This window comes from Bison bison, unplaced genomic scaffold (assembly GCF_000754665.1).
Source record: "Bison bison bison isolate TAMUID 2011002044 unplaced genomic scaffold, Bison_UMD1.0 scf7180017864180, whole genome shotgun sequence".
NCBI lineage: Eukaryota > Metazoa > Chordata > Mammalia > Artiodactyla > Bovidae > Bison > Bison bison.
Window position 1 is genome coordinate 4931357 of NW_011494752.1, and position 13861 is coordinate 4945217.

A 13861-nucleotide genomic window follows, 5' to 3' on the forward strand; every position below is an offset into this window, starting at 1 on the left:
CCCCGCACCAAAAAAGCTGTTCAGAAATATCTGGGTCCAAAAGGAATGGATGCACAGCTCTCTGTTGTTAAAGTCTCCTTTTAATATATTTGCAACCCAAATTGGAACTCAGTGCATTATGTGGGCATGCAGCTTTGGGACTTAGGAATGGATAGATGTGTTGGGGGAGGCAAGAGGGGCCCTGCTGACTGTGTCTTTGGTTCCTGTTTCAGAGCTGGGATACATGGCTCTGGCCCCTCCTCAAAGAAGTCTGAGCTGTTGACCAATTTTGCCAGTGACGAATTCTCTCAGATCAGGAAAGGCACAGTGCATTTCCATGTAAAGTTTCTTCACCGGATGACCTTCTGTTCCCAAGTGAGGACCTTTTGAGCTTTCAAACATCTCTGTGAAGTGTTCTTGGCAGGACAGGATATCTTTTTTTCTCTCTCAATTCAGTAATAATTTATTGAACTCCTAATATGGACACAACATTGACCTCAAAAATTTTACTTTGTTCTTAATGGAAAAGAGGGGAATATAATCATAGTTATCATCCTAGATGCTAGGCACTTCTTTACACAATTCTTTAATGTAAGTATCACAACATCCTTTAACCAATTTTTACAGATGAGGAAACTGAGGATTAGCAAGATGAAGTGACTTAGTTCAAGGTCACATAAATAAACCACCTGTTGACAACTTGCTTCTCTAAGCACAGGCGATGGGCATTTGGATACCCAACCAATCAACTTCTCTGAAAAAAAGTTTTTTAAAGGGTAAGTAGCTCTCTTTCTGGGATCATTCCTGCCCAAAAACTCTAGACCCTAACAGACTCTCTTGCCTGGAGGATTCTAGGATTCAGGGTTGGGTCATACTTGGGCAACTATTAAAAAATAGCAAGTGTGGTATATATATGTATACATATACACACACAAACACACACTGGGGTACTGCTCAGCCACAAAAAAGAATGAAATAATGCCATTTGCAGCAACATGGATGGACCTAGAGATTGTCAGAGACGTAAATCAGATAAAGACAAATATGATGTGATTTTTCAGGTTTAAAAATAATATGTATGAAAGTGAAAAATTGATATGTATGAAACAGAAATAAACTCTAGACACAGAAAGAAAACTTATGGCTACCAAAGGGGAAAGGGAGAGGGAAGGATAAATTAGAAGTTTGGGATTAGCAGAAACATACTACTATATATAAAACAGATAAACAATAAAGTCCTACTGTATAGCACAGAGAACTGAGTTCAATGTCTTATAATGAGCTATACGGGAAAAGAATCAGAAGAAGAATATACATGCGTAAAACTGAATCACTTTGCTGTGCACTAGACACTAACACAACATTGTAAATCAACTACACTTCAAAAAAAAAACCAACCAAAAAAAAAAAAAGAGAAGCAGAAGGAAGCACCAGGAGCCCAAGAATAGTTATGACTCCCTAATTCCCACCGCACTTCCTGTTCTCTACCTGCCACCCCCTGGCTCTCAGAATATTTCTCTCATCACACAAAGAGAGAGGGAAAAGCCAGATGTATTTATGAGGGTCCAAAACAAACGAACGTAGGAGTTTTTTGGTTTAACCTGAAAAAATAATTAAAGCTAAGACACATCTTTGTGTGGAATTTCTTCAGCAGATTTGCAATGTCAGCCTCACCATGTTTGTTTAGACCGGGAATGTCTGAGGTGGAAGGAACCTCAGAGGTCTAACACGACTCCCTCATTTTACAGGCAAGGAAACCGCTCCAGGTAAGCTGAGCTGTATCTTGTCTTGTCTCAGGGAAATAGACTTCTCCAGGTTCCTAAGAAGCAGGCTTTTCTTGCTTGACAAAGGTTCTACTGGTCAGAGAGAAAAGTAAAATGCAGATTTCTAGATATCATTTTTCTGGACTAACCTCAACTTGAGTCAATTCTGTTCCTACAGGTGTGAGAGGCAGGCTGCAGAGTATAACTGACTCCAATAAAGAAGGCAACTGGGGTTGCATGCATGCGTGCTAAGTCGCTTCAGTCATGTCCAACTCTTTCAGACCCTCTGAACTGTAGCCTGCCGGCTCCTCTGTCCATGGGATTCTCCAGGCAAGAATACTGGAGTGGGTTGCCATGCCCTCCTCTAGGGGATCTTCCTAAGCCAAGGATCGAAATCAGCGTCTCTTACATCACCTGCATTGGTAGGCAGGATCTTTACTACAAGGGCAACTGGGGCTAAAGTGAAATAAATTTAGGATCCATATGAGAGAAAATTCCTGAGATTAGGAGTAACTGAACATCTGAATAGACAGACAACTGATAATGGTAGTGGAATCTCCTTTTCTATCTGCCTGAATTGGTTCTTTTGTGCTTCTTAGAGGCAAGGGAATGGATTGGGTGGCCTTTTAAGGTTGCTTCCTGTCCAAGGACTCTTATTGAGTTAAATAATATAATAAAGGTAAATCCAATCTGAAATGCTCCCCAAGCCAACGTTAACTGGAATGAAATTTTATGAGGAAACTTCAGTTAAGCTTCTAGCTTCTCATTTCTTTCCCTGACATGCAGAGGTTAGCAACGTGAAGAAGGGAGGCAACCGATGTAGCTTTTAGGGTAAGAAATGTGCTACTATCAAGGTAAGAGATGACAACAGACTCAGGACCTTCCAAAAGACAGAGAAAGAAGCTTGATAGAACCGACGCAGCAAGGTACTGCTCCTGAATTAAACTATTAGTAATGGAGGAGGGGAAGAGGGATGGGTTAAAAAAAAAAATCCAGATTTGGGAAGGTCTCTATGTTCTTTGGTATCTCAAAATTACACAGACAGCTCTGTACTGCAGGGCAAGTCACCGCACAGCCCCTTCTAAATGGAGAAAAGGGACCCCCAGTGAGAAGCCATTAACAAAGGCAAAAGACATGCAAAATAAACAAAATAATCATGACCGAGAGAGAAGGCCAGCAGACAGTCTGGCTCTGTTCTCCCCTCCTCCTGCTGCAGGCACCTCAGACAATGTAAACAGTTAATTTGTTCACCTGCAGGCTCTGGGCAAACAGAGGCCTGGTCACACCTGAGTGGATAACTCGATTACCCCTGTAATGCCAGCGTGGTAATGTACACAAATTCTATTACACGGCAAACCTTGCTTTCGGGCATTTGAAATACCAATCAGGCCAATGTCCACTCCCTTCTTTGCTTTCAATTTATTCTTGGTGTATTGGAGCTGTGCCGGAATGGCACTAAGGTGGGTGCTGAACTCGAGTCTGGAAGAGATCACCTAAAGATTGTGGCCTCAGCAGGGGTTGCAGGCCTCCCGCTGTCTCAGAAAAGGCTGGATCTGAATTTGGCCCTAGTTCAAAGAGGACTTGTTGTAACTGCTGAAAGCTACCTTTGATCAGTCCTGGTCTTTTTTCTAACAAGCTCTGGGATATTTCAGAATGAGACAAACATCTGGCCAAGGTAATGACATTCACAGAATAAAAATATATGGCAAATGATGGGTTAATAACACAATGGGTTTTCAATTTTTCTTTATGGAGTTCACCTGAGTATGTGTGCTAAGTTTCTTCAGTCGTGTCTGACTCTTTGCGACCTTACGGACTATAGCCCGCCAGGCTCCTCTGTCCGTGGGATTCTCTAGGCAAGAATACTGGAGTGGGTTGCCATGCCCTCCTCCAGATCTTCCCAATCCAGGGATCGAACCAGCGTCTCTTACATCTCCTTTACCACCAGCACCACCCTCGAAGCCCATGGAGTTCACATACTCAACAATTAAAGAGCAAATTGTGCCTCTTTCAAAAATGTATTTGTTGATATTGATTGTCTCATAGAGGGAGAACTTTTTAACAAGTTTTATTTTCAGGGACAGAAATTTATTTCCTTAGTCCACCTGTACAGAATATGAGCAGTCTTTCTCTACAAAGATGATGCTACTGATCCCTCAAAGAGTAACCCATGAGTTCTAAATCTTCGCACTGGTGATGGATCTCAAATAATCTATCTTTTTTTTTTGGCCCATTCTTTGGTATTCAACAACACCATTTGTGAGGTAGTTAGCTGTGGCTAGGGGCTAACTTTGTGACTGAGGAAGAGAATAAAGTTAGCCCTTGTGGGTTGGATTCACCGTCTTGGCCTTACAGCACTAACTCAAATCGACTGACCTAACTAGCTCTGACTCCCTCCTGCATATGTCATTATATTACAGTTTTGTTTATCTGTAAATGAAATAAGGCAGCTGACCTAGCTAGAATATTTTCAAAAGTATTTTATTGTAGTAAATTATGTATACGGTAATGATGTTTTAAGCATCACATAGACCCTTTTAAAAAGATCAAATTTTGATTGGCATAGTTTTGGTATTGTGCCTACTTTATTGTATTTTTTAAATTTGGAAATTAGTTCCTGAATCTGAATTTTCAAATAAACTTTGACAATTTTAAAACAATGGAGATTTACTCTGTGTGTGAGGGGGCCATGTAATACACACATGAAAAGTATATGACATGGGATAATTCTGGCTGGGTGACTACATTATCAGGAGTGAGAAAATCAACTTTTGATCCAAGCCCCACACTCTAACCCTTACCTTGCTCAGAATTCGGATGAGGTCACCTCGTTGGAAGGACAGTTCATCTGACTGGTCACCATGGCAATCCCATAGGCCCTGGTAATAACTGGCATAGTCCACTGATCAAAGAGAGGAGAAATCAAAGTTAAAAGGACCCTGTCTTTTTCTACGGAGCCCACATTTTTGCTGCAAATGGAAACAAGGTTCTGATATTGCCCCTAGGAAACCTAAGATTCAAGGGATTCGGGATGAGATACAGCCAAACACTCAGGAAGAGCAAATGACTGTGGGAGAAGGAGGTTATTAACTAACATTAATGTTTACAGATCACCCTTAGTCAGATGCTATTCAATAATATGATAAATATATTCATTTATTAATAAAAGAAAATCAGGAAGGTAATTTTTCACTTGGCTTATAAGTAAGCAGCACAAAGAGATTTTCTGTCGGACTTTCTTCATACAGGGTACGTAAACTATCCAGTGCTCCTTTTTATTACGCACTGAAGGAATGAGCTGTCTCCAGCCTCTGCCTGTTTATAAGAAAGGCTGAGTCAGCCAGCACAGATCGGCAGTGCAGCCTTACAGGTTGGCCTCCTCTGTTACACAGGAACTTCATCCTGCACTTCCCACCCAGGTACTTACTATATGAGGTAATTACCAATAAATGTGGAAAAGAATAGCCCAGTTCTTAAGTGGAACCAAGGGGGTGTCTCATCCATTACAACTAAATTCTGGGTGGGCTGGCCCTTTTCCAGCATCTCATTTGTAGACCCTGAACATGTCTGCCAAGATTTATCTGTAAGCCCCCTGGGGAACAGAAACCAAAGTGATCTGCATTAAAAATGGAAGCAACTGAAGACGACAAACCAAGCTTTAGAAGCAGCTGGAGAGATTTACTGGGCTCCTCAGCAAGACTAGATGGCAGTGATGCTACAGGACAGTCATTGATTCTTAACAATGAAGAATTTGTATTGATCTTCTTCTACCCGGAAAGGTTAAACACTAGAGTACAAAGTGGGAGAGGATCTGGGGATGTGAATGGCAGGAGTACTAATGCCTCCTGGACCAGGGCTAATGTGGCCGTGCTCGCCATTCCTAGGGACACTGTGTATGAGAACTGTATGCAGAACACCCACAAAAGGTGACATTCCTGACGACAGGAGTTGGGAGTCCTGGTTCTAAGCAAACCTCGAGTGATTCGGGGGGGCACCTTATTTTGCCAGTTTCCACCTTTCCCTTCATTTGTCTTGACCCTCCAGTGAGAGCGATGGTGCTAATTGCTAAGGACGGGATAGGTGGAGAGAAGTGGGCAGTGCGGGGACAGAAGCTCTGCCTATATTTGCTTTTTTTCTCCTTGTTCCTAACTTGTGAGCAATTCAAAGAATAAAGGCACAGAAGAACAAGATCCTTATATGTCTCTGGGAAAGAACTTTAGTAGGAACCTTAAAGTGTACAAAACAGAGGAGAGAGAGCTAGTTAGTTAAGATTCAGATATTGCAAACAGAAGTGAAAATGTTAACCATATAGAAACTCAAGGATATTTTGTTTTCACAGAAAGTGTTTATATATTCAGTAGACAACAGAGGGCAGCAAATGAGATGACTGCACTGGAAACATTCTGCCACAGAGCTATGAACATGTTTGGGGAAAAAACCCATTGGGAAAAAATGCTAATTACTGAAAAGACAAGGCATATTTTGGCAGGGGTATCAGTGTATGAAACAACAGAAAAATATCAGTTCCTGAAAAGTGAAAGTAGTTTTCCCAGAGGATATAATGCATTTTCAGTTGTAATGGAGTTGATTATTCATGCCAAAATTTTGGCTAAGTTTAGGAACGAAAAGTACATTGACATCAATATGTTTCATGGATTTATATATGGTAAAGAAAATCATTTTATAAGGACAGATTTTTAAAAAACATCACTTGAGCTTTTCAAATAGTAAGACTTAGAAAGTTATCTTGGCCTTTTCTGGCCTAGCAGATGGTCACTGTGGGGTATGCCCCCCACGTGCCTGGATGAGGGCTAGCTCCTTGATATGATGGGTACCTTTTGAGTCTCTAAGTAGAAAGTGATTTGATATTGGATATATAAGACACCTGTGGAGAACACCAGGAGAAAGAGCTATTCTAAAAGTGCAGCAGGTCGTAGGGAATGCAAAAAGCTAGGAGGAAAACAAAAACCTTCCAAGAAAAACTAAAGGTAGAAAACACTTTCAGTTCTTCATAAGCTAAAGGCCCAAAGAAGATAGAACTCAGGAATCCAGGAGATCGCTTAGCCTAGTCCAAGAACTGGAATCATCAGAACCATAACAATGCTGCTTTGGAAAATAAGCAGAATGAAGGATAAAAATGGGGAGGAGGTTGGACTGGCAGTCTAAACAGAGGTATCCTGGTATTAATGAAATCAGAGTGGAGGAATGCCTTAACTGGACAAGACTGGACTCTATTGCAGACTCCCAGTTTAAAACAGGTGACTGGCATTTATGTGTATATGTGCACACAACTTCACTACATTCACTCTTCAGCCTTAAGAAAACATGCAAGACACTGGGAATTCTGCATGGGCCATACACACAGTCCCTACCCTTAGGGCTGCCATCCAGCAGGGGCGGCACCATGAAACAAAGTCACACAACTATTTATTTATTTATGATTGTGATATATCTGCAAACGAGAATCTGAGGGTGCTGTGTATAACAGGGAATCTAACATAGTCTGAGGGATCAGGGAAGCCTTCCCTGAAGCTTTAGTTATAAAACAAAAACCTGATCAAATCTTGATGAGGGGAAGAGGTAAGACCATGGAGGGCTTTCTTCCTGCAGCTTGGCCCCAGGAAGAGCTTGAAGGCTGCGAGTCTGCTGGGCCAGGCCAGCTTCTCCCTAGGCTTGCCCAGCACTCCTATGAACAGAGGATGCGTGAGACTCAGATGTCTTTAGACCAGTAAGGGATTGGGAGCCTGAGAGAGAGGATTGACTCTGGGAGGGTCTGAGGCTCCTTTAGGTTTACATTCCTTTGGCAGCAGTCTGAGATCAGAAACGGTGCAGCATTCTGACCATTTAATTAATTCAAAACATCCTCATTCTCATTTTGAGGACATTATTCCATCTAATTATTTTTTTCCAGTCTGTCCATTTGGAATGAAAAACAAAAGAATAAAGCTTAATGCCAGCATTTCTCAATGTCTCTCCAAAAAACGTAACTCTGCACTAAATAAAGCCTGGTAATTCAAAAGCAAAGCACTAATATATTCAGCATAAAACAGACAGAGGACCTAGAGCAATAATGACACCACTAATAACTAAAACAGTTATAACAATTAACAACAATTACAATGATAGAGAAGCTAATGGGGATGATCACAGCATTTAAATTGCGAGCAGAGCTGAGGAGGACTTTTACTAGAGGGAAAAAAAGGGGCAGCATCTTATTTTTTTTAATCCCACGTAAGAGAAGCTATGCCCCCAAGCAGGCAAAATGTCCTAGGAAGAACAGAAGCAGAGCAAGTTAAAAATATATTGTTTTTCTCTCTTTTCTGGGTACTTATTGCAAAGCATTTGTCATTCCACACCAGGTCTTTACAACCAGTGGTAGTGTCATTTCTCTAGTTCACGGAGGCCACGTTGGTGCTACTATTGACAGAGTCGACATTCGAAAATGAGCCACCATGATGCGCGGAGTTCTAAGGTGAAAGTAGCGGACACAGTTCTGCCTGCCCCTCCTTAGGGACAACAGAGCTTGGCCATGCTCTTTCCAGAGTGCACATGTCACTTTGGGTTTCTGTTTGAGGGATATTGGGTAGCTCTAGAATTCAAGCTGTGACCAAGGAAAAGAGGCTAAGGGCAAGCCAGCATGTTGTTTACATTTTCTTGACAAGCAAAAGGACTGTGCCAATGTGGCCCTGAGTATAATTACTTAATGGATTATGGAAATCAGAGACAAAAGGAGAAGACAGATAAAGCCAGTTCTTGCTAAAGCATGAGAAAAGGATAAAGAAGGCCAAAGCAGTGGCCCATTGGAAGGGACTTGAAATGTTCTCTGGACCAGGCCATAAAGGCCACTGCGTACATACAGTCCATTAAGCAGACTCAGTCTCATAACTTATTAGCTATTTCAGAAAGAAAGATATAGAAAAGTTTGCCAAGCTCTACTGACTATGATACCAGAACAGGAAAAGCCACTAAACAATACCATTGGCTTGTTTTCACAGCTTTTTAGTCTTTGAGTTTTGAAATTATTGGGCTTTTCTGGAGGCTCAGATGGTACAAAATCTGCCTGCAATGCAGGAGACCCAGGTTTGATTCCTGTTCGGGAAGATGCCCTGGAGAAGGGAATAGCAACCCACTCTAGTATTCTTGCCTGGAGAATTCCATGGACAGAGCTTGGAGGGCTACAGTTCACAGGGTCACAAAGAGTCAGGCACAAGTGACTGACTAAGACTTTCAGTTTTGAAATTATTACAGTTCTTAATGTTATAAGCATGATCCTGAAGTCGGGCACATTCACAGATTCTAATTTTCATCTCATGTGTTTCTTTTATTGGGCCAAAATTATAGCTGGGTGATGATCCACTCATGTTTGGTCTTGGAAAACAGGTTTCAAAAAGTATTAACAAGAGCTGCAAATACCTCTGTGGATTCCGTTTCTTTTATGTAATAATTTACTCCATTGGCAGCCACTAAAGTGGAAAAAATACCTCAGAAATGGAAAGCTCATCAGCAATCATTTTTCTGCAGAAATGACTGAACATGGTCTCCTCCTTGGCTGAGTTTGCCCGTAACTTCAGAGCAAAACAAGCTGTTTCAAGATATTCTTTGGTCAGAGGTTTGACATTTCTAAGGATGATTCATGCCTCCAGCCCTGCTTTTGATCTGACATGGCATAGCCAAGCAAATTGCCAGTGTTTTCATACAAACAGCAGAGAATGAGTTTTACTTTTGGCTACCTGGACATGCCTTCTCATGATAGAGAATGGGGATAAGCTATCATCACCAAAGACATTGAGTATTAGACCGTTAGGCTGATGGGTTAGAATTTAGTGAAAATCTGAGGTGTTGAAGAGTCACTCATTAGAATAACCCTGTTACTAACAGTCAAGCTGTAAACCGAGCTCTTTATAGATTGAACAATCAATACTACAAGGCTGTGATAGATTTCCTAGGTAACAGAATAAAATAAAAGAAATTACATCTTACAGGGTCATTAACACCCAATCAGGATAAACTGAATTCTTTTTTTCTCTCTCTTCCGATAAGATCTTAGTTGGGCTTTAAAAATGTTAGCAATTCCATCAGGGAAAAAGCACAGCATTCCAGGGAAAGGATCCCTGAAATAGTGAAGAAAAGCATGTGGATTTTAAAGGTAATCCTGGTAGCCATGGTATCCTTTAAGAGAAAATACTTTTCCCCCTCAAAGGGCATGTGACACCTGACTTGCCCAAGTGAACTAAACTTGTGTAGCTTGCCTATTATAGAAGAATTTACACTGTCCTGGAGCTCTTGCCTTTTATATGTCTACCCTTCCCTTGAATCTCTATATTTTATTGTTTTAAAGCTAAGTGATGACACTTGGATGTTACATATTTGTTGCCGTTTCTATGGCTCCTTTGTAGGAAAGGCATCATATAAATTCAATAAATAAATAAGTAAATACAATAATAATAAAAATTCTTGCCTCAGATTCTGCAGAGAGAGGGAAAAGTCCTCTTTTGCTTTTTAGTCCCTAAGTCACCAATCATTATAACTGGTGGGAAGTATAAACCATAGAAACGTATTTAGAGCTCACTGCCCTTTAACAACACCTATTTTGGAGGCAGAAAGCTTGAGGAACAAAGGTTTTTTTTTTTTTTTTTTTAAAGAAGTATTTGGATTATAGCTGTTGGAACAGTTAAGAGACAAATCTCACTCTTCAGACTGAACCTTAAAAAGAGGAGTGGAGGGAAGAAATGAGATGGGGGAGAAGTCTGAAACTGAATTTTAGGCTTTTGCCAGAAGGCTGCTGCTTCCTGAAGGGAGTTTAATATAAAGTTGACCATAAGAAGCTTCTAGTTACTCCACCCAAGCTGTCCACACGACATGTTCTTTCCTGTACCAGTGAGGGAAGTTGGTTGAGAAAAGGCGTATGTGGGATATGGTTTGGTGAAGAAACAGACTGTTGTTGTTGTTGTTGGAATTCTGTACAGCAAGAAGAACAGTAAAAAAAAAAATTTCACAGTGAACTTAATCACAAGCGCTAACAGTCATGAGGTCCTTACTTGAAACTACACTAACATTCCTGTCATACTTGCTTCACTTCTCTTTGGCTTTGGCTCATGACTTCTGATCCTGCCTATTTGCTGTTTTTTCTCTCATTTGGAGAAGCTGGGTCCTTCACTAAACCTGTTACATATTCACTTCCCATGGAGAATTCACCCAGGAAATGGGCTTTGCTGAATGGACTAGGAAGAGAAGAAAAGGCACAAGGAAAGGGAGAAAGAGGAGAATGGGAAAAGCTGGAGAGACTGGAGAAGCAGAAGGGGAAAAGGACAGAAAGAGAGAAAGAATCCCTAGGCTTAAGACTTCCGTAGAATCTCAAAGAAAAAGTCAGCCAGTATCTAAATCAGTCACTTTCAGGCTCTGCTGATGGCATGAATGTCCTTGAGGTGGCCTGTACATCATATATTCCTTTACAGACAATGATAGACTAGGACCTTGGTCGACTTAAGGGGGCTTTAGAGGGGCATCTGACCTTAGAAAGGATGGGCTGACTAACAGACTGAAGCATGGTTAACAGTCTGGGATGAATAAGATGTAATTTTGTATTCAACAAATCTGTTACATATTCATTTCCAAATGTGCCTGGAATCAAACCAGGCCATCAGAAGTCAGTGTCACCAAGCAATTCTATCCTTCACCCCACGCTCACTTTTCAGATCTGACACATTTCCATTCCCCTCTGAACTTGCAATCTCCGGGCCTCTCAGACAGGAGACATTTCCATTCTTTCCATTCTCAATCCTCTGATCTTTTAGAGATGAGGCAATTCTATTTTCACTGTACTGATTTAAGAAATACTGATAGGGAAAAATAAATATCTGGTTCGGCTTCTCACCCTCTTTAGGATAAATCTTAGCCGTTCTGGGAACATTAATTAAAGTGAGTGGGTGGCTACTTTTAAGGTTAAGCTATTTCCCTGTCCGGTCATCTTATTCGGGGCTGTTGAGGTCAACACACCAGTACCCTCTTAGTTAGCAAGTCCACTAAGGTCTGTAGTCAGAGAACGGTGCTGTCTCTGGTGGGAAGCCCAAATATCCTACCCAGCACCTGTACATTTTTGAAGCTCTCATACCTCCTTTTTGTTGAGTGCCACTCTCATCCTCTTCTAGATCATGCTCTTCATCTGTGGGGATAAACATGATCAGCATTAGCAATTAGTGATCAATAGTCTGTTATTTCACTGATGGGTCTTCTTTCTCTGAGCTCAACACACTCTCTTCTTTAAGGCAATAATTACCGTATTCTTTTTTAAGTTTATTTTTTATTTAAGGATAATTTCTTTACAGAATTTTCTTGTTTTCTGTCAAACCTCAACATGAATCTGCCATAGGTATACATATAGCCCTCCCTTTTGAACCTCCCTCTCATATCCCTCCCCTCTAGGTTGATACAGAGCTCCGTTGGAGTTTCCTGAGCCATACAGCAAATTCCCATTGGCTATCTATTTTACATATGATAATGTAAGTTTCCATGTTACTCTTCCCACCCTCTCTTCCCCTCTCCTCATGTCCAAAACTCTATTCTCTAAGTCTGTTTCTCCGTTGTTGCCCTGTAAATAAATTCTTCAGTACCATTTTTCTAGATTCCATATATATGCATTAGAATACGATATCTGTCTTTCTCTTTCTGACTTGCTTCACTCTGTATAATAGGCTATAGGTTCATCCACTTCATTAGAACTGACTCAAATGCATTCCTTTTTACAGCTGAGTAATAGTCCATTGTGTATATGTACCACAACTTCTTTATCCATTCATCTGTCGATGGACATCTAAGTTGCTTCCATGTTCTAGCTATTGTAAATAGTCCTGCAATGAACAATGGGATACATGTGTCTTTTTCAATTTTGGTTTCCTCAGGGTATATGCCTCCATATTCTTTTTAAAAAAATCATTTCTCACCTTCAAAGTGGCCTTCTTTTCTTTCCCTCTTCATTCATTCATTCACAAACAGTCTTAAGTGCTTACTATATGCAAGACATTGCACTAGGAGCTGGAGATGTGGTGATGGACAAGACTGGCCAGGTTCCTGCCCTTGTGAAGCTTCCAATCCACTGAATTATTTAGGTGCCTATTATTTAGGATCATAATCCTCTTTCTCAGACCCTATTTCTCCTTCCCTTTGAGAATTCTCTTCAAAATGTGTTATCTCCATGTAAGTATTCAGAGTTTGTATGTGTGAAGCTAAGCACATGTTTAAACCCTCTGTGATTAATTAATCCTTAATGTATCAAACTTTCTTCAATTGTTACAGAAGCTGGTCATATACACAATTTCATGTTCTTGGTACTTGGAGCTTGTAGTTATCTTTTTACTGTTGTTATTCAGCCTGCCTCGTTCATGAGAGTGTGAGCTCCTGAGGGCAGTTGGAATGAATGGCGGGTACACAATGAATTCTAAGTCAATGCCATTGTCTCACTCCATCCAAGTGTTTATATAGTCAAAGTCACAACATGATTTCTTACCTTCATTAACCTGTTTCATCCCAGACTTTGTACTACCTGATAACATGAGAATTGGGTCCATCTCAAGAAAGCATGAGTACCAGAATCATATTAAGCTGTTTTATATGTGGGGTAAAATGCACAGAAATATACTTGCTAGTCTCCTTTTCATCACTACCACCCAATACACACACACAGAAACACACACACACACAAACATTCAGAGAATGAATGGGGCATAAAAAGCAACATTTTGAGGGCTGAATACTCAGTTTCTTCTGGCCATATATACTTTCCTTTCTCTTTGTGAATCTGAGGGCACTTACCTGTCTTGATCCCCATAGTTATACCTTTAAATGGAACTTTTGAGGTGATGGCCCAGGACAGCCTCCCCTTTAAATATAAGGTTTACAGGGCAACATGAGCTATAGTATGTCAGACTAGGAGAAGTAAACTCTAAGCTCATAACTATGAAGAAACAGCATAAGAGTATGTAACACACTGCTGCTGCTGCTGCTGCTGCTAAGTCGCTTCAGTCATGTTCGACTCTGTGCGACCCCATAGATGGCAGCCCACTAGGCTCCTCTGTCCCTGGGATTCTCCAGGCAAGAATACTGGAGTGGGTTGCCATTTCCTT

At 40.9% G+C, this 13861-nt stretch overlaps 1 protein-coding gene across 1 annotated transcript in view; it reads right to left on the reverse strand.

The window, feature by feature from the left end:
• The window catches only part of SKAP1 (src kinase associated phosphoprotein 1), a 302947-nt gene that overhangs the window by 19608 nt on the left and 269478 nt on the right, over positions 1-13861 (reverse strand). Inside the window, exons 11-12 of the mRNA XM_010843145.1 lie at positions 11854-11904; positions 4544-4644 (exon numbers count right to left, since the gene is read on the reverse strand). Of these exons, the coding sequence (XP_010841447.1) occupies positions 4544-4644; positions 11854-11904 (152 nt within the window). The remainder of the gene's footprint in view (positions 1-4543; positions 4645-11853; positions 11905-13861) is intronic.